At 48.0% G+C, this 19,365-nt stretch overlaps 1 protein-coding gene across 1 annotated transcript in view; it reads right to left on the reverse strand.

Annotated features, from left to right (window-relative positions):
* Positions 1-16,773: 16,773 nt before the first annotated feature.
* Positions 16,774-19,365, reverse strand: part of NIPAL2 (NIPA like domain containing 2) — a 71,418-nt gene continuing 68,826 nt past the window's right edge. The window contains exons 10-11 of the mRNA XM_060116324.1: positions 18,217-18,311; positions 16,774-16,886 (exon numbers count right to left, since the gene is read on the reverse strand). Of these exons, the coding sequence (XP_059972307.1) occupies positions 16,774-16,886; positions 18,217-18,311 (208 nt within the window). The remainder of the gene's footprint in view (positions 16,887-18,216; positions 18,312-19,365) is intronic.

Genomic DNA, 19,365 nt, shown 5'->3' on the forward strand with positions numbered 1-19,365 from the left:
AAAAATAAACCTGCCTTAAAGGGAAAAAAAAGAAAAGCCAAGGTTTTAAACCCTCGGTGTTGATTGATCCCCCCTTCCCTCTCTCAGGAGAGGCCTGAGATTAGTGTCTGGGACACAGAGACATTCCTTCACTCTGGCGTTTCTGGCCCGGATCAGGCGATAATGAGATTCCCTGAGAGATTTGGATTTCACTCCAACAACTCAATCCAGTTTGATAAACATTCCTGGAGTGAGTGCTGGGGGCCTGGCACGTCTCTGGACACTCAGAACACAATGTTCTCTTGGTTTCTGCCTGCAGGGAGCATGCAGTTTGGTGAGAGAGAGAACGCATGTGCTCTAATAACTGGAAGACAAAGAGGGGTGAGACCCTGTGGAGGGGTGTATGTGTGTGTGTCTGTGCGTGTGTGTAGAGGGTGCATGGGGAGTGATGTGGGGAGTCTTCACACTAGCCCTTGGAACGTGGTACCACTTAGCTCTGACTGGGAGGGGCACAGACTAAGGCACATGGGAGCTCGCTCAGCATTGCCTGAGCAGCTGACCCCTGATGGGAAGTGCACAGAAAGGTTGGGAAGGAGGCTGGAACCATGGCCAAGGCCACCCTGCAGCAGCAACACCTGACTTCCCTTGGCCACCAGAAGCCCCCGCATAAGCACCAGCTGAGGAAGCTGCATCTTGCAGTTGGGCCATGGCTGATGGGAGTGGGAGAGGGTGGAAGGCGACACAACAGTTTGCAGTGGTGGGCATGGCTCAGGGGTGGGGGCTTGGCCCTGCGGGGTCTCCCACAGCACCCAGGCAACAGCAGCCGGGCAGCTGCCTGAGGGAGAAGGAAACCACGGTCATCAGCAGTGGCTGCACTACTGTTTGCTCTCCCGTTCAGTATCTCTCTGCCTTGGGCTGGAATCACACCAAGTGCTTTCCATGTGGAGCCTAGAGCTGGGGAGCCCGGACTGACAGCCCAGCTCACCCCTCTGGCAAGTTTCTTGTCTCCTTTCATCTCAGTCTCCTTATCCAGAAAGTAAATCAAATAATGACAAAGACTGGTTGGCACATTCTGTACGTCAGGCGGGTAGTTTCTGAGCTGGGCTGTTAGCCATGAAGCTGTCCTGCCTCGTGCCACCCTGCTGGGGTGTAAGGAGGGTAGAGGGAGGTCATGAGGGCCAGGGAATTAGCACCTGGCACACAGGGACTCCTCAGTGTATGTTACTGTTACGGACTGAAAGTTTTTGTCCCTGCCCGCCACCCTCCCATTTGTATGTTGAAGCCCTAACCCCCAGTGTGATGGTATTTGAAGACGAGGCTTTTGGGAGTTAATTCAGGTTAGATGAGGCCATGAGGGTGGGGCCCTTATGATGGGATTAGTGCCCTTCTAAGGAGAGACACCAGAGTGCTTGCTGGCACTCTTTCCACGCTCACACAAAGAAGAGGTCATGTGAGCACACAGCAAGATGGTGCCACCTACACACCAAGAGAAGAGGCCTCAGAATGAAATGTACCTCACTGACATCCTGATCTTGAACTTCCAAGCCTCTAGAACTATGAGAAATAAGTATCTGTTGTTTAAGCAGCCCAGTCAGTGATATTTTGTGAGGGCAGCCCAAGCCAACAAAGACAGTTACCTAACTTAATCTTGAATCCCCAGGTCAATATCATTAGACCCACATTCCAGGTGAAAAACAGAGGCAGAGGAAGTTTAAATAATGAGATCTGGGCAACACAGCTACACAAGCTCCAGTTCTAGCTCAGGCTTGGAACCAGAGACCCAAGTACCCCAACTCGGGGAGATGACTTGTTGTCACAAAAATAATGTGCTAATTGGCTTCCAAGAGAGCTTCCAATGACCTTTACCCCCAGGTATTCATACCTTGTGTAGCCCCTCTCCACACTGAATCAGGGCTGGCCTGTGTGGTGAATAGACAATGGTAGAAGTGACGATGGATGACTTCCAAGGCTATGTCAAAGAGGCATTGCAGCTTCTGCTTTGGTCCTAGGATCACCTGCTCTGGAGGAAGCCAGATTCCATGCCAGGAAGAGACTCATGCAGTCCTGTGGAGAGGCCTACATGGGCAGGAGCAGAGACCCCAGGCCAACAGCCCAGCACCAATTTGCCAGTCATGTGTGTGAACTACTTTGGAAGTGGACCCTCCAATCCCAGCCAAGCCTTCAGATAGTTGCAGCCTTGCCTGGAACCCAACTGTAACTTCATGAGAGAGTCTGAGCCAGAATTGTCCAGCCAAGTGGCTCCTAAATTCCCTACGCACAGAAATGCTGAGAGAGAATGGATGGCTCTTGGTGTTTAAGTGTCTAAGCTTTAGAGTGATTTGTTATGCAGCATTAGCTAACTAATACAGACAGGACTCAAAGGGTAGACGTTCAGACATTAAGACCCTTCCTAGAACTGAGCTGCCCACTCTTGGAGCAAGGCTGATGCCCTGTGGTCTGGGAGCATTTTAAAATCACCTTGCTGCCACCTGTGCTCCATGTTGTTGCCCCACTGCTAGCCCTCCCCTTCATGGCCTCGGTGTTGCTCTGCGCTCCCCACGCCTGGGTGTTGCCAGTGTTCCTTGGTGGCTGCTCCAGTGCCCAGTGCCAGCACAGTCGGCTCTGCTTGCTGTCAGCATTCTGCCCCCACCCCCAGGCCAGCTGGTTTGGGTGAGGAACACAAGGCAGCAGATGACTTTCCTCCTGAGTCCCTCAGGGTCTCCATCATGGGCCACGACTCTTTTGGAATAAAGGACTGAGATCAACGGGATCTTCTGTCTGGAATCTGGAGGGCAGGGCTGCAAATGTTGACACATTTTTAAACATCTTACAAGAGAAATGAGTTGGTGCTGCTCCTAAGATGTTCTAAGCAGAAGAACCTACCCAACCAGACAGCCAGGGCCTGGGGGCAGGGGCCATGTGACATTTCTCCCTTTCTCTCTTTTGTTCATTTGTTCGTTCATTCCTTCAACCATGACTTGTAAGTCCTAAGCACTGGTGAGCTGGCAGGAACAAAACAGTAATCCCTGTCCTCAGGGGAGCTTGCATTCTGGTTGGGGAAGTGGACAATAACCAAAATAAGTGAAATAGATTCTGTTGAATATTTGCTAGCAAGAGGTTCTGTGAGGAAATGCAAGAAGAGAAGGAGAGAGCAAGTCAGGAGGTGGCTGCAGTTTCAGTCAGCAAGTCAGGAAGGCGTCACTGAGCAGGTGACATCGGGTAAAGGCCTATGGGAGGCGAGGGCTGAGTCCAGTGATTCCAAGGGGAGGAATGTCCTAGGCAGAGGAGCAGTCAGTGCAGGGGCCTTGAGGTGCAAGTGTCAGGAGTTTTCAAGAGACAGCAAGTGGCCTGTATGGCTGGAGCAGCGTGAACAAGCAGGGGAGTCGTGGGGACAGGCCATGGGGGCAGGGAGAGGGCACACACTGCAGCTCCTGGTCATAGGTGTGTACACTTCTTGTCCTGAGCAGCCCGGGGAGGGGGGCGGGCTGGTGTCTCAAGCACCGGAGCCTTTTACTGCAGAGGCCCCCTGCCTGAGTTTGCTTCCCCTCATGTCCCTGGTGGCTCTAAAGCTCCAGTCCCCATCCACTCAGGCAGGGCCTTCAACTCCTCCCTCCCAAGGGGACATCAGGTGTATATATACACCAGGCTCTTAGCCAGGGTCGCAGGTGCACAGGCCCTGTCCCGGACATGCACTCCCTGGGGGCCAGTTGGAGGAGCCTCACCACTGCTCTGTTGCTGCAGCCCAACGTGGGAGCATCATGTGGTGGCTGCTGAGTCCGTGTAACCCTGGGAGCTGGAGAAACACAGGATCCATGCAGGCAAGGGAGAGAGGCCACCTGCCTTTGTCAGTGACAACTTTGGCAACTCTGTGCACAAGCCACGCTACCATGGGACCCAGGTAACCTAGTCTCCCGACCCAGCAGCATTCCCGGGGCTTGGTGCTCACCTATCTGAGCATCATAGCCAGAAGCCAGGACCTGCTCACACTTATCCTTCTTTTGCCCAACGTGAACTCCGTCCTCCTTTTCAATACAAAAAGTCCTGGATTCTGGTGGGGTTGGAGGTGATGGAGTGCTGTCAACACCTGCAGCGTCCGAGGGCCAGCTGGCCAGATGCCCCCGGATCTCTCCTTTGGCCATTGGCGTTACTGCCCTCTGAGATCCTGTCCATTCTCTTTCCTCTTGTCACACTGCATGTCCCCATGACTGGTTTGCACCTCTTGGAAGGTGGCTACTGGGTCCTGTTCTCCTCTGTATGTCCTTCTTGTTTCTTCAGCGCCTACAAGTGTTTTGGGCCCTGGCGGACCTTCAATTTAATGTTTAATCTTGGAGTCACATAATAGGTGCTTGATCACTTCTGGATATAGCCAGAGACAAATCTGTCAGATTATCTTCGACACACTGGGTGTTCTCTTTGTGTGCTTGTGGTTTGCACATTATACATGTCATGTGGATGCCGATGACAACATGGTCTCCACGTCCCTTTCCTAAGCAATTTTCAAGCTGGGCTGTTATCCTTGTGGCTCTGGTCTCCTTGCTGTTGTTTTCTTCTTTATTTCTCAGATCTCATCTGAGATAAATCTTCAAGCCCTCCACCCATCCTTGAGCTGGTCTATGACTCACCAAGTCCCATCCTTGAGAATAAACAGGCTGTCCCAGCTCTCCCGTCTCCACCCTCCATGACCCAGCGCTCTCTCTCCAGCAATGATGGACCTTTACTGCAGCGATGGGTCAGGGTTTGGTCTTGAGTTGGCGACGTTATTAAAAACAGATTTAGTAATGTTCAAAACAGTGAGTCCCCCTGTCCAGTAATGGTTCATCATAGTCATAAAGCTAAACGGGACGGTTAGGCGTCAACTGATCTCTGCTTTTAAAAGGCATGACCACACCTACGTCATTCCAGAGAGAAGGAATTATCTTTTACTTGTTATTTTTTAAAGACCTCCAGAGAGAGCTCAGCCTCCTGCAGAAAAGCACTCCGGTGATACAGTGTTCCCTAGGCCACGCTGAGCTGAGTGTGCAAGCGATGTGCACACCCCGGGGTTTCTGTGACCTTTCCTGTCCCCACCACTCGCCCTCCACCCCCTTCTGCAGGCACAGGGTCTGAGACAAGGCAGCAGTCGAGAGCAGAGAACAGAGAAGGGGGGAAACAGCTGGGCGTGTGAAAAGGCTGCAGGCTTTGGTGCCTGGATTCCATACCACCTACCATTGACTTGCTCTGTGACCTGAGGCGAGGCTGATTAGAATCCCTGAGACTCGGTCCCCTCGTCTGTGACAGGGGGAGTAATAACTGGTACTTTGCAACGCTGTGAGGCTGGAAGTAATATATGTACAATGCCTCTTCCCATAGTAGCTGCTCCACAAATGCCTACTAGTATTGGGGATAGAGAAAAATAATGCCTGGGTGAGGCAGTGGAGACATTTGGACTTTGTGATCTGCATGGACACACTTCAGTCAGGGGTGAATCCTCCTGTGAGTCTCCACTGATCACAGCACGGGGCTCCCAGGGAAATCCTGAGGCTGCCTGCTGAGCTGGAAGGGGTGCTGGTCCCATGGGCATCCTGGGTACTTCCAGCTGACTGGCCAGTGCATACTTGCCCCAGGTTGGGGAGGTCATGGGCCCACATCTGTGGGTTCTGTGGGGGGTGATACACGTTGCCTGACTTGATGAGAAGCAACCTGTCCCTGGGCTGTTGGTTTCCATGGCAGCACAGGGAAGAGCAGCCAAGCAACCAGGCAGTTATGCTTGAAAAAAAAAAAAAAAAAGCTTGATTTGGGAACCTAGTGACTGTCATTGCTCTGTGTATGCAAAATACAGAGATTTGATTATGAAACAAATGTTTATTCAGAATCTACCACATACCAGGCACATGGGATATATCAGTGAGCATAACAGAGATCCCTGTTCTTAAGGAGCTCACAATGTAGCAGGTAGGGGTGGAGAGGCAGACAATGAACAATAAGCGTGAGAAATACATACATTGTAGAGTGTTTTAGGAGGTGAGCCATGATATGAAGAGAAAGAGGTATGGGGAACTAACAGTGCTGGGTTTGCAATATGAAATAAGGTGGTCAGAGTAGGCCTCCTTAAGGAGGTAACACTTGAGCAAAGACTTAAGTTTCAGGAATTAGCCTGGCAGAGAGACAGCAGCATGTGCAAAGGCCCTGAGGCAGGAGTGTGCAGTTGGGGGGGGGTCAAGGAGTAGGGAGGACGCAGGAGGGGGCCCTCGGGGCAGAGAGGTTGTGGACATCAGACCACATCAGGTCATCTGACTTGGGCTTTTCTACTGAATGGCCAGTGAGAAGTCTATGGTGATGATCCAGTGGGAGATGATGGTGGAGGCAGTGGAGGTAGAGATGAGTCCAGTGAATAAAGAGTTGTAGTTGAACAGGAGAAATGGGACGGCACACAGATGACTGTGACCCAAAGTGGAATAACCTGAGAGGTGCACACACACACAAATCAAAATCAAACCAAATCAAATATAGAAGGGATTCTAAGGAGGGAAGGAGCACATCTGGCTGATAAAGTCATAAAAGTCTTCAAGAATGAAGGATGGATAGATTCCATCTGGGAGCAGGTCCGGGAGGGCAATGAGGGCAGGCGCTGCATCTGGGCAAAGCATGAAGGTGGGAAAGGTAGGGACAGATCAGGCCTTTTTCCATCTATGCTTCCTCTCCTGCCTTCGCCGGCCCCCACCCCAGAGCAAGCACAGAGCATGCAGGGCAGCAGAGAGAGTGGAGACAACCAGGCTGACCAGTGGGGAAGCTGGGGTGGTATTTCAGGTGGGAAGTAGGGAGGATCTAAAGCAAGGGCTGCAGCTGGGGGTCTGGGGAGACGGGAAAGGTGGGATGCTGACTGTCGAGTGACTGGCTGTCGGCCAAGCTTGGAGTCGGAGGTGGTCCTGAGGCCCAGCTGGGAGTAGGGAGCACAGGGGTGCCATTCAAAGGAGTAGGTGGTGGAGAAAAGAGGAGACGAGAGAGGCAAAGGCTTTGCCTTTAAACACACTGACAGCAAGATGTCTGTGGGGCAGTGGTCAGGCAGGGGCTGAAATGCCAGTCAAGGAGTTGTGACCACACTTGGCTCTCCGTTGATTTGCACTGATCTGTTTTGTTGGGGGCTCCCAGGATCAGTGGAGAGACTGCAGGATGAGGTTGGGAAAAGAGGCAGTGAAACCAAATGGCTGGACCTACGGCCAAGGTCAGGCTTCTGGCAAATGCTGGATGGCGTCGCTGGCGCCTTTACAACTAGATGTTGGATGCTGCCCCTGCTGGTGGCAAAAGAATACATTTTAAACAGGCCCGTGCTCCAGACTCAACATTCTGGGAGGAAGTGTCAACTGCCAGGGCTTGGGGACAAGGGGTCTTGCTTTTCAGCTTCCAGGGTGTGGGAAGGGTCTGCTTCCCCACAAGGTTCTCACCATGGTCGATTCCCCAGTCACAGCACATGGGGCACATGCTGGGGGCTGAGGGAGACAAAAGTCCCTGTGTCGGTTTGCTAGGGCTGCTGTAACAAAGGACCACTGGGGGCATTTAGTCAGGAATGTATTGTCTCATAGTTCTGGAGTCTAGGAGTCCGAGGTCAAGGTGTGGGCAGAGTTGGCTGCCTCTGAGGGCCGTGAGGGAGCCTCTGTTGCATGCCTCTCGCCCAGCTCCCGGTAGCCTCAGGCATTCATTCCCAGACTTGGAGATGGCTGTCTTCTCTCTGTGTCTTCACACTGTCTTCCCTCTGTGCATCTCTTTGTGTCTAAATTTCCTGTTTTTATAAGGACACCAGTCATACTGGATCAGGGCCCATGCTAATAACCTCATTTTTAACTTGACTACCTCTGTCAAGACCCTATTTCCAAATAAAGTCCCATTTTGAGGTGGCAGGGTTTAGGACGTGAATGTATCTTTTTGTGGGGGGACACGATTCAGCCCATGACGGTCCCCTGCAGTAGCATGTTGGTTTGGCTTTTTGTAACTTCAGTTCACTTCTCAAGAACAGGATGGTTTTCTTTTTTTTTTTTTTTTTTTTTGTGGTACGTGGGCCTCTCACTGTCGTGGCCTCTCCCGTTGCGGAGCACAGTCTCCGGACGCGCAGGCTCAGCGGCCATGGCTCACGGGCCCAGCCGCTCTGCGGCATGTGGGATCTTCCCGGACCGGGGCACGAACCTGCGTTCTCTGCATCGGCAGGCGGACTCTCAACCACTGCGCCACCAGGGAAGCCCCAGGATGGTTTTCATCCTGATGGTTTTAGGAAGATATTTGTGTAATTGTCAATTTTTAAATTACGGAAATTAAATAAATCTGCTTTGCTGTTTCAATCATTCATAAGAATCAGTTAACAAGCTTCGGTTTGCTCTCAGCAATTTCTGTTGATAGGTTGGAGATTCAATGCGCTGCTTGCGGAGTGTCCCTGGCCGTGGGATAAATGTTTTTTCCATTATTAACTTTATTGTTGTGGTGCAAAAATCAGTCAGGACAGTGGGGCTGTTCTCACTGCTTTTGGACGGAGAAAACACTTTCAGCAAGTGGGCTGCATCAAGGGGCCAAATACCAATTTACAGCAGAGACCCGTCACCCCAGGTCCACCCGGGGGTGGCTGCTTCACCAGTCAGACCTTCTCCCCACACGTATTTGACGTCCCCGTGGTTTCCAGAAAAGACTCAAGTCGCACATGTGTTCAGCCTGACGTCTGGGTGCCTCTGCTGCAGCCATCTGGATTAGCTTTTCCCGTCTGGTCACCTGCGCCTTTGCTGTTGACTCCACTGTCTCGGGAGCATTCTTCTGAAGGCGGATGTAGGGCCTCGGTGGTGCCAGATCTCAAGTTCCCTCTTTCTGCTGTCCCTTTACATGTGTCGTCTGCTTTTTCTTCCACATCTTCCCTCTGGGCCCAGCAGGCCAGGGAAAAAGAGCTCTGCTTTATAAACAGGAAAATGGGGCATCAGAGGCAGACAAGCACCCAGCAATTGGCATCCCTCTAAACAGGGAGAGAAAAGGGAGATTTGGGAATGGACCGGGCAACCCCCCAAATAAACATACGTGCAACTAAAGGAAGGGAAATGGCAACAGGGGAGGAAAAAACTCCTCACTCTCAGCGTTCTTTGGAGGGGGCTCCGTGCCCAGATGTCCAGCGGGGCCCCTGGCCCGGGCGGAGAGCAGCAGTGCTGAGTAAACAGGAAACGCCAGGAATCTATTTTTATTTGGTGCTGTCTTTACTTTCCCTTGTTTCAGTGGAAAATGAGTCTGCATTCCACAGACTTCTGAGTGCCCAACAAATAGAAGCGGAGACAGTGCCAAGGCTAAGGTTCCTCTGCGCTGATTTGGACCCGGTTCTCCTTTGCGGCGACCTTGGAAGGCTCGGCCTGGCAGGAAGCAGGTGGTTTGCTTTAGAGAAGACCCGAGGGAGGCAGCGGAGAGCGCCTGCGCCCGTGACAGATTTCTGTCCGCCCTGCAGCAGCCTGCTTCCATCAGCCGTTGACAAGGGTCAGCCCCGCTCCTGGCCGGACACCATCTCCGGGGCTGACAGCGGAGGCGGCCACGCCACTGGGAGAGGATGGCCGTGGCCGCAAGGTCTGTGAGGACACCCAAACTGTTCCTGGAGGCCGAGCGAACTTGGCCTAGGGGCGAGGCCAGATACGGGGCTGCGGTGGGCTGGGGGGTGCTGGGCGGAGGGCGGGTGGTGCATTGCGGGGTTTTGCCCTAAGGCCCACCTGCTCAGATCTGCAGGCCCTGGAGACAGAGTCGAGGAATGAGGTATTTAAAGGGCTCTTTCGTGGTTGAGCTCCCTGTTTTTTTCCCCTGTCTGTGACTGGGGGTGACTGATCTCTCTCTCCACGTTGAGACGGCTTCACGTGTGTCTCCAGCTCCCCACGGCATCCCTTTCTTCAGCCCCTCTCTCATTCAGCAGATGCCTCAGACATCCTTAAATCACCACATTTCAGGATTACTACACCTTTAAAAAAACAACAAGGGGAGCTTCCCTGTGGCGCAGCGGTTAAGAATCCCCCTGCCAATGCAGGGGACATGGGTTCGATCCCTGGTCCGGGAAGATCCCACATGCCACGGAACAGCTAAGCCCGTGTGCCACAACTCCTGAGCCTGCGCTCTAGAGCCTGTGAGCTGCAACTACTGAGCCCATGTGCCACAACTACTGAAGCCCACGTGCCTAGAGCCCGTTCTGCAACAAGAGAAGCCACCGCAGTGAGAAGCCCGCGCACCGCAACGAACAGTCCCCACTCTCCGCAACTAGAGAAAAGCCCACACGCAGCAACGAAGACCCAACACAGCCAAAATAGATAAATAAAAACAAAAACAAAAAACAAAGTTATGATGTCATCAAGCCTGGGATCTACCAGGGACTTCAGGTCATTTTCTTGGGCCCACCTTCTTCTGCCTCCTGTCTGAAGACTCCCATTGAACGGGTCTGCATTATAATTTGAATACTCGAAAGAATGTCCTCCTGGTTTTCATGAAGCATTTCTCCAGTGGGCTCATCCTTTCCCTTTCTGTGCCAGCAGCCCCATCTAACGCATGTCTTTTGGAAACTCAATGAGCCCTGGGAAAGTCAGGTTCTGGTGGTGGCCGGGCACAGATATGCTCTGCAGCCAGCTGGGAAGGGCTTGGCTGGTGTTTAAGTGTGCTCACGAGCGAAGGTGAGCCTCAACACACCTGGGCCTTCCCGACACAGGCCTGGGCCTTGGCTCTTTCTTGGTCAGCCCCTCTTGAGTCTCTGTTTCTCTTGCAGGATCTGCTTACTTGTCTTCCTCTGCTAGCAGATTTGGCTCTTAGCTCTTTTACTCCATGATTCCCTCTCCCCTATAACTTTAATTTACTAATAATTGGGGCTTGCTCATGGCCCTTAGCTGTCATTCTACCTTCACACCTTTCTAGGGAGCCTTCCAGCTTCAGCTCCCACTCCTAACTCCTTGGCTCTCTCCACATCACCCAATTCAGGTTCTGGAGGGTGCGGCTCTGGTTGATCCAGCTCATCCTCCTCTGGGCACAGCTTTTATGCCCACAGGCCATCTCAGTGGTCACTGTCTAGCCTACGACCCTGTTGCACTTGGTCATTTCTCATAGGACCTGATGTGCCACAAATGCAAAACTTGAATTCGATCATTATTTCTTGAATGTTTATTATACCATCTGATGTCACTCGTGAATGACTAAGAAAGATACAGGGGAAATGTCTTTAAATTCTGATAGGTGAGCTTTTGAAAAGATACTGATGATGTCCTTAGGTCCACCCCACACCCCCAGAAATGAAGTTAGTGCCATCAATTTACTTCCCAAATCAAGTCCAAATTCTTGAGTCTCTATCAGAGCTGGCCACTCAAGGCCTTCTTAGCTGCCTTTCTAGTGCTATCGATCTGTCTTCCTCTTCATGTGACCCACGTTCCAGATGTTTCCCAAGCTTGCCTTGAGCTACTCAGCTTCTCTTTTGCTCACAGGTTTCCTCTAATGTCCAAATTCTACATGTGCTTCAAAGGCCAGCTCAATACCTGTGTTCCTTTCCTGTGGTTGTCCCAACAAATTACCAGTGGGTGGCTTAAAACAACAGAAGTATATTCTCTCACAGTTCTAGAGGCCAGAGCTGAAGTCAAGGTGTCAGCAGGGCTGTGCTCCCTTCAAAGGCTCCAGGGGAGAATCCTTCCTCACCTCTTCTGGTTTCTGGAGGCTCTAAGTGTTCCTTGGCTTGTGGCTTCAGGCTGTACGCTCTCTGTCTTCATGTGGCCTTCTCCTTTGGGTGTTTGTGTCTTTTCTGTTTCTTACAAGCATCCTCATGTTTAGATTTAGGGACCACCCAGGTAAGCTGGGATGATATCATCTCAAAATTCTTAATTTAATTACATCTGCAAAGATCCTTTTCCCAAATAAGCTCACATTCATAGGTTCTAGGAGTTAGGAGGTGGACATATGTTTTCGGGGTTGGGGGCCGCATTTGATCCACTACAATCCCCAATTCCCTTGAAGGCTGTCACGTAGCCAAAAGTGACCCTTCTCCCTCTTGGGCTCCCATGCCCTTTATTCAAGACTCTTATGGCCCTTTGACAGTCTACTGTGCAGGTTAGATATTTTGGTACTAGTGGTAAGGGTGTGGGTTGCAGAGGCGTCCTGGGTTCTAATCCCAGCCCTGCCACCTGCCAGCTGAATGGCACCTGTCAAGTTATCTAACTCCTCTTGCCCGGGTCAGGATGCTGTGAGGCGCCTGGGGTACACAGTTTAAGGGGGCCCTTACTCACAGGGCCTGCAGGTGCAGGGTTGGCCCTCTCTCTACCCTGAGGGCGAGATTCCCATGAGCTTCCTTACATTTTGTGCCCTAGGTGCCGCTCTTGTCTTACCCTAGTCCCTGCCCTGCCTCTTGCCCTGGTTTTTAAATCTGTAAAGTAGACATAGTGACCTCCCTGAGAGAGAGAGAGAGATTATGAGGACTAAATGAACGGCAGAAGTAAAAGATTTACACAGTAAGGGCTCAACAGATGAAAGCTATCAGTTCTCTGACCAGACAGTAAGTTCCTGAAGACCTAGCCTTCATGTCTAATGTGTTTTTATATTTCTAATAACTTGAAACATATTACATTGAAAATAGTATGTGATCAATTATGTTTGAGTACATTAATGCATATTTGCTGTTTGAGGCATGTGGTAATTGGGTTAGTGTCTATAACCAGGCAGGCAATTCACGCTTCAAGTCCCTAGATCAAACGTTCCTGAACTGATTCATTTCCTTTAGTTTAGTGTTTAGAAGGTTTAGGTGAGGTGCTTTGGACAGAAGGAGTAGAACCCAAGACTCAGAAGATTTTCGAGGCTGGTTTTCAAATGAGAACCATGAAGGAAGAGGCTCCAACAGCAAGCTGCGTGCATGCTGGAAGGATGAGCTTGCGTCTGGATAGCAGCAGCTCAAATGTGCAAAGTGGCTTGTGTCCATGCATGCTGGTCCTTCAGGAATGGATGGGCTCCTTCTCCGTTATGCATTTGCCAGCTCCCTGGGAAGCAGATTCTTTCCTGGAACATGGAGGCTATCTTGCATCTTGCCTGGAACTCTGTGAAACTCCAGCTGCGTGCACCCCAAAACACCACATTTATTTGATATTGGGATTGATATTCCTCTTTTACATTGCGGTTGGGACTCATTAACTCTCAATAAGGACCGACACTGAAGGAGGAGTTTCCTCCCTTTGTAGCCAAAAAAAAAAAAAAAGTTTCCTTGGATGGGCCACAGCTCCTGTAACTGATTTGCTCTCCTGGCACAGGACAGCATGTTGTGTGGTACCCTGAGGCTGGTGAGAAAGGGGAGAGACTCAAGAATTCCTGGGTGGGAAGGTTCTTCCCTGCATTTACCACAATTACTAAAACACTACATTTAATAGCCCAAGACTGGTCTATATTTGCATGGAAACCACATATATGTGGAATTCTATTTTTTTTACTTCAAGATGGCCATAATAAGAGCCAGACGGTTGATGAGTCTAACAATTAGAAGCAGCTTCTAAATTCCCCACACAGTCATGTTGGGTTCAATTCTGAGATCTTGTTCTAAAAGTTCAAACTGTGTGGTGTTTATCTAGCAACCTCACTAAAGCACTCATATTGGCTGGTGCCAGACATGTGCATTAGGTTTGCAGTTGCCCAGTTCAAGGACTGCTCTATAACCAGCCTTGGAATTTAAATAAAGCAGTCTGGAAGGGTGTTGGAAAGGTTCATTTTAATAACTGGTTATATTTACGTCCATAATATCACTATTAAATTGGCAAGCAGGAGGCAGCCTTCGGTGTGGCCGAGTGTATATAGTCACCACCCCTGGATGAGCTGTGTGCTTTGAAACAAGGAGCATAAAGAAGTTCTTGGCTTCAGGAATTTGGCTCAATGCTTCTATCCACTTGAGCCATGTCCACCATTGCACCTGCTTCTTCTGGAGCCAGACTTACACATTATCACCATTATTCTTCAATAGCACTGAAATTGCACTAATCTATGAAATCTGTCTCTTCCCTTTCTTTCTCTGCCACAAACCTGAATCTCCAGGAGCTTGTGGGAATGGGTTGCGGGCGGGGGGGTTGAAATCTACATTCTGGAATCACTGCTTGAGACATTTTTTTATTATATTTTTTTCAAGTGATTCTGGTGACGAAAGTAGTATAGTTACAGGGCAAGCAAACACTGAAACTGATAACAATCAGATGGTAAGGACCTCTGCTTTAATCTGCTATGTGAGAGGTAACTGCTACTCATTTCTGAGGCAATTATCCACTTAAGAGTGTGGGATTGGAGAGGCCCTTCCGATAGAGTTAGTGGTGCTCATAAAAGAACTGCTACCTTCAACAGAGAAGAATTTGGGCACCAATGATGAACTCATTGCTTTCATTTGTATCTTACGTAAGCAACAAGATCCTAATGTAAATATCAAGACATGGCTAACACTCCCATTGTATCCAGTTTGTTTTTTAAACTCTTGAATGCCCAAGAAGTAAAGAAGAAGCAGCACGGCAAGGGCAGAGGAGTCTAGACCAAGGGTTGGAAAACTATAGCCCACCAACTGGCCACCTCCTTCTGTAAATAAAATTTTACTGACACCAGCCACGCTCATTTGTTTATATACTGTCTATGGCTGCTTTCATGCTACAATGGCAGAGTTGAGTGGTTGCCACAGACACTGTATGGCCAACAAACCCCAAAATATTTACTCTCTGTGTCGTTACAGGAAGAGTTTGCAGACCCCCTGGTCTAGACAGTCAGATGAGTCAAGTGTTGGCTAAAGGTCCCCAACTCACAATGCCAAGAGAAGGACAGGGTTGGCTTTGGTTGTTGTCGTGCAGTGTGTAATTTAAAAAATCTTTACAAGTCAGTACAAGTAAATCTCCTATTCACCTTACCTTGGAGACGCAATATGGAAAGTAAAATTAGGTCTGAATATATTTTATATGTTACCTAAACTCCTGAAGCATTGCTGGATTGTGCAAATGTGCATGTCAATGTCATTTCTTACAACTTTTAAAAGATGCAAATGTTGGAGACCACTAAAGTATTGGCATTATGCAAAATTCTACAACGTGCAAGACCACGTGCTATAGCTATAAATATAGTCCCACTTCAAGTAAAACTCTTCTAATTATTTTCCAAATTTTTGAAACCAGTTTTAAGAGTCACCAGAAATCTGTAGTTTAAGGCACCAGACACATTTCTTAGCTGAGCCTTCCAATGCCAACATGTTGGACCAAGTTCAGTAAAACATGCCATAAATTATATGACTATGTTATTTGAATTAATGGGACACTTTCCACAATGGCAGGAATTGTTACCAGGAGTTCAAAAGCCAGACATGGGCTCTAGATTATTATTCATACATTGGTGATGGATTTGAATCTCACCTTTGTGGCCCGGTTTGGTTGGTCTGGTCAGGAATGCAGGTCATGACAGAGAACAAAGATAAAAGACCCAAAGCAGTTAAGACTATAGTTTCAATAGTTCTGAGTTAAACAACCAAACAAATGCAGGACAATTAGCTGGAATAATATTGGACTGGCCTGTCAGAAGTCATCTGAAGGTTTTGAAATGTCATTAAGGAGGGGGCTTATTATTTGGTGTTGGTGATAATGAAAGCTAGCTCTTTTCTTCTCATTTAAATATTAGGAGTTCATAAATAATAACAGATATGATTATGGACTCTACCTGCAAATGTATCTTAGTAGCTATGTCACTATGGCAGTGGAAGAGCCATTCGGGGTATGGTAGCACCTGGGTTTCCTCCCTAGACTTAGGTTGGACCCCTTTGCTGTGTTCTATATCTACAGATTTAAAAAGGCTGAAATCCAGTTCTCTAATCATAACTGTTCTTTTACCTAGAAGAATTTTATTCTAAAGCTTGAAGTAATGCCTTGAGGAAGAAACAGTGTTAGTGAAAATATCACTAAGAATTTAAATATGATTTTTGAGACGTGTTAAAAGTTAAAACATAAAAACCCACTTGATAAATTACAAGATCTAAACAAATAAAGGCATAGTAAATGAAGTATATGTATATGTATACTATATGAAGTATATAGTATATGAAGTTTGTCTTCAGTTTCAATTCAAGTATAATAGGATCATACAGCTGAAGAAAACATCACCATTCTATTACATTTTTATTTAAAAAATTGGTACTAATTCTTACTTTTTTCCTTTCTTAAGCTTAAAAAAGTCCACCAGTCCAGGTCTTTTGATTTTGGTATACCCCATCATAGAATGGGGTATAAATTCTAATTTAAAGACACCCTTAATTTTCAAAGGATATTTGTGATAGGGCTAGTTTTCAGAAAAGATGATTCACCACTCAGTTTGGGAATAGGAAGGTGAAATGTTTTGGAGGAGGCTCATAAAAGGTGTCTCAGGAAAAATGAGTGCTCTCAAACCTTTGGTTTAGGAGCGAGGTGCTGGGGCTAAAGTGTCCCCTTAAAACAAAGCAACTGACCTTGCAAGCTGTATGGGAAAAGCAACCGATGTGTTCTGCAGCCAAATCGTGAACGCACATTTTTGTGTGACATTCCTGCTTGGGCAGCCAGGCTCTAATTAAGATCTAGCCAGTTCGATGATCACTAGGGAGAGGTCCAGGGTGTGGGGGAACACTTCAAATCACATTCCATGAAAACATTAGACTGTCAAAGCTTAGGAAGGCCCTGATAGTCCATAGACATGGAGGTGGGGTAAAGGACTGAAACAAATGGGAGCACATGTCAGCATAAAATAGCTGCTGACACAAATTGAACATGTGCAATTTTTTAAAAGGTGGTATCGAATAACAGGCCAGCAGCCATCCCTCTCGGCATTTCAGACCTCTTTCTTCTCTCCACTTGGGCTCTTTGTGGAGTCACTTCCATTAGGCAAAGTTCCATAGGATAAGCCGTTTGAATCTGGTTGTATTTTGTCCAATGTTTGTTTCCCTGTGGAGATAATAATCACAAAGAATCTTTTGAGCTCTTTCAGCAGAATAAGTCTTAATAAATTCTCCTCTATCTAGGCCACATTTTATTCCCTTTAAAAAATACTAGGTGGTCACCCTCTAAATAGAAGAGATAAAAGTCAAGGAAGAAAGGCCCACGGAACTCCACGCCCCTCGATGTGTGATCATTGCTGTCCACATGACCGAGCTGTCTCCCACCCAGGGTCTACCATGCTGAGCACGGAAATCAGGTCGGATCAGCCAGGAGGTTAACATGAAGCATGCACTCATATCCAAACCTCTCTCCCCAGTGTTCTGTCTCCTTGTCCATGTTTAGTCTAATGCATATAACAACAGAGAAAAACAGTCTTTCATAGTGGCTTCTAAAGCTGTTACTGATCCTATGTATGGGGCTGTGTGAAATGAAAAATAGAGTTAAAAAGAAGTAAACTTTATTCCCTACCAAAGAACCCCTAACCATACAAGGCATCTCTAACACACACCCTTGCCACGAATGCCAATTCTTGCACTGAGTGCTCTTAGCTGATAAGATGGCTCGAATGGGAAAGAGAACACAGAACTCATAGGGCCGTATTTTCTCAGTCGTAGGGATGAGGCTTTAATGGTGTTTGCTTCAAAGGCTTGGTCCTAGCAGAATGGTAGAGGAAGCTGTGAGAACATCACTGCTCCTTGTCTAGAAACCTAGAGGTCACCCCAGATCCCTAGCAAAACTGGAGATTGTAGGGGGTGGTGTGCAGGGGAGGAGGTGGGGACACTGCAGCCTGTTTCCTTTGTTCTGGTTATGGCTTGTGTTGTCTACGTGACAGAAGCTAGTTAGTCTCAGTGAGAGTGGAGAGCTGGGACAGCGATGCATCCGCTCTGGATGAATGAGGTAAGGAAGAGGGGAAGAAGCTCACATTCAGGTGGTGGAGAAGAACGTCTCTCTTGGCCCTACAGTGCACAGGCCACCTCCGTCTGAGCACCTGACTTTCTGGCCTTAGATGTTCCCTGAAAGGCTCTCCAAGCAGCAAGGGTCTGTTCTTGCCACTCCTACTCCTTTCCCTACCCTTTTCCAACTTAAAGAAACCTAAAAAGGAAATTCGCAACATCATCCAAATCAAGAAAACAGGATCAGTTCCTTTCTAACCCCAGGGTTCTGTGCAAAGCCGAGAGTCAAATAAATGATTATTAACATTTACAGTTAAACTATCACCTCTGGTTTCATCATTAAATGTACATGTTTTTGAGGGTAAGAATTATGTTTTATATTAATTTAACACCCCAAATCATACCAGCAATGATTAATTTATAAGGATAAAATTTTCTATTACCAGGGACATGTCCAAAATCAATGTAAGACTGTGGCAGATGTTCCTTTCCTCGATTTCTTGTGACCAAAACCACACCAAGGAATGACAGAAAACACCTGTAAGAATAATGGTAACAAACAACACAAGATCACTGAAAGAACACACAGTGTTAAATAACTGAATTCCATATTCTACAGGATGACATACATTCCACCGGTTTTATTCTTTCTGTTTCTCATGGTAAGCTGCCTAGAACTTGTCTTAATTGCTACAGCCAATAATATTTGTCCCCAGAACCAAGACCTGGGCAGCTTCCAATAAGTCTCTGCTTCAGGTTTTTACCATCTGGAGGCTAATTTAGGCTCTAAACCCTTTGGGTAGACACTAGGTCTCATTTTCTATCCATGCATGCCCAGACTCATTACTGGCATGCAACACGAGCAAAAAATAATTTATTCTTTAATTTTCTAAGATATTTTGTTGTCCTTGGCCATAAGAATAGTCATAGTTTCCAGATCCCAGAAGTTTAGCCTCACCCAAAAATCTTATGAGATTGAATTCTCAAGATAGATGATTTTCTACACTGAAAATAGTCTGGGCTCAAGTTTGCATAACAATGGTCATGCAGGATACCACATCAAGAAGCAACTAAGCATTCATAGAGTGCCAGTTGGAACCAATGGAAGAATTGATACATTGGCGATATTCTGTCAAAGTTCTGCTCTCTGTTTGCCAGAATGCCAGCAGTGACTGTCCTCCAAATCTCTAGGCAGGGTTAGAGCTGGGCACCCAGACACAGGAGAGGGATGGCACCAATCTGATGTTATTAGGTCCAAAGGTAGGGATCTGCCCCAGTCTTGGTCTTTTGTTCTAGGTGATCCTAGAGGCATCTGTGGTTCCCTGATTGAGATCTAACCTAGGGGTTCCCAAGGGTGGGGTAGGTCTGAGAGAGTATAAAAATGTGGAGTAGCTACAAGGGCCAGTGGATTTACCTTGACTTTGGCTGGAAGAGAAAATCCCCAATGTTTCAGAACCCTCAGAGAGATACTTAAATCACAGAGACACTGAGCCCTGGGTAGGGTGTTAAGTTGAAAAATATGTTTCTTTTAGGAGCTCGGGGAACTGATGTTTCTTATATAATTTTCCAATTTTCTATGCCTCAGGTGCAAT

This window comes from Mesoplodon densirostris, chromosome 13 (genome assembly GCF_025265405.1).
Source record: "Mesoplodon densirostris isolate mMesDen1 chromosome 13, mMesDen1 primary haplotype, whole genome shotgun sequence".
In the NCBI taxonomy this organism is placed as follows: Eukaryota; Metazoa; Chordata; class Mammalia; order Artiodactyla; family Ziphiidae; genus Mesoplodon; species Mesoplodon densirostris.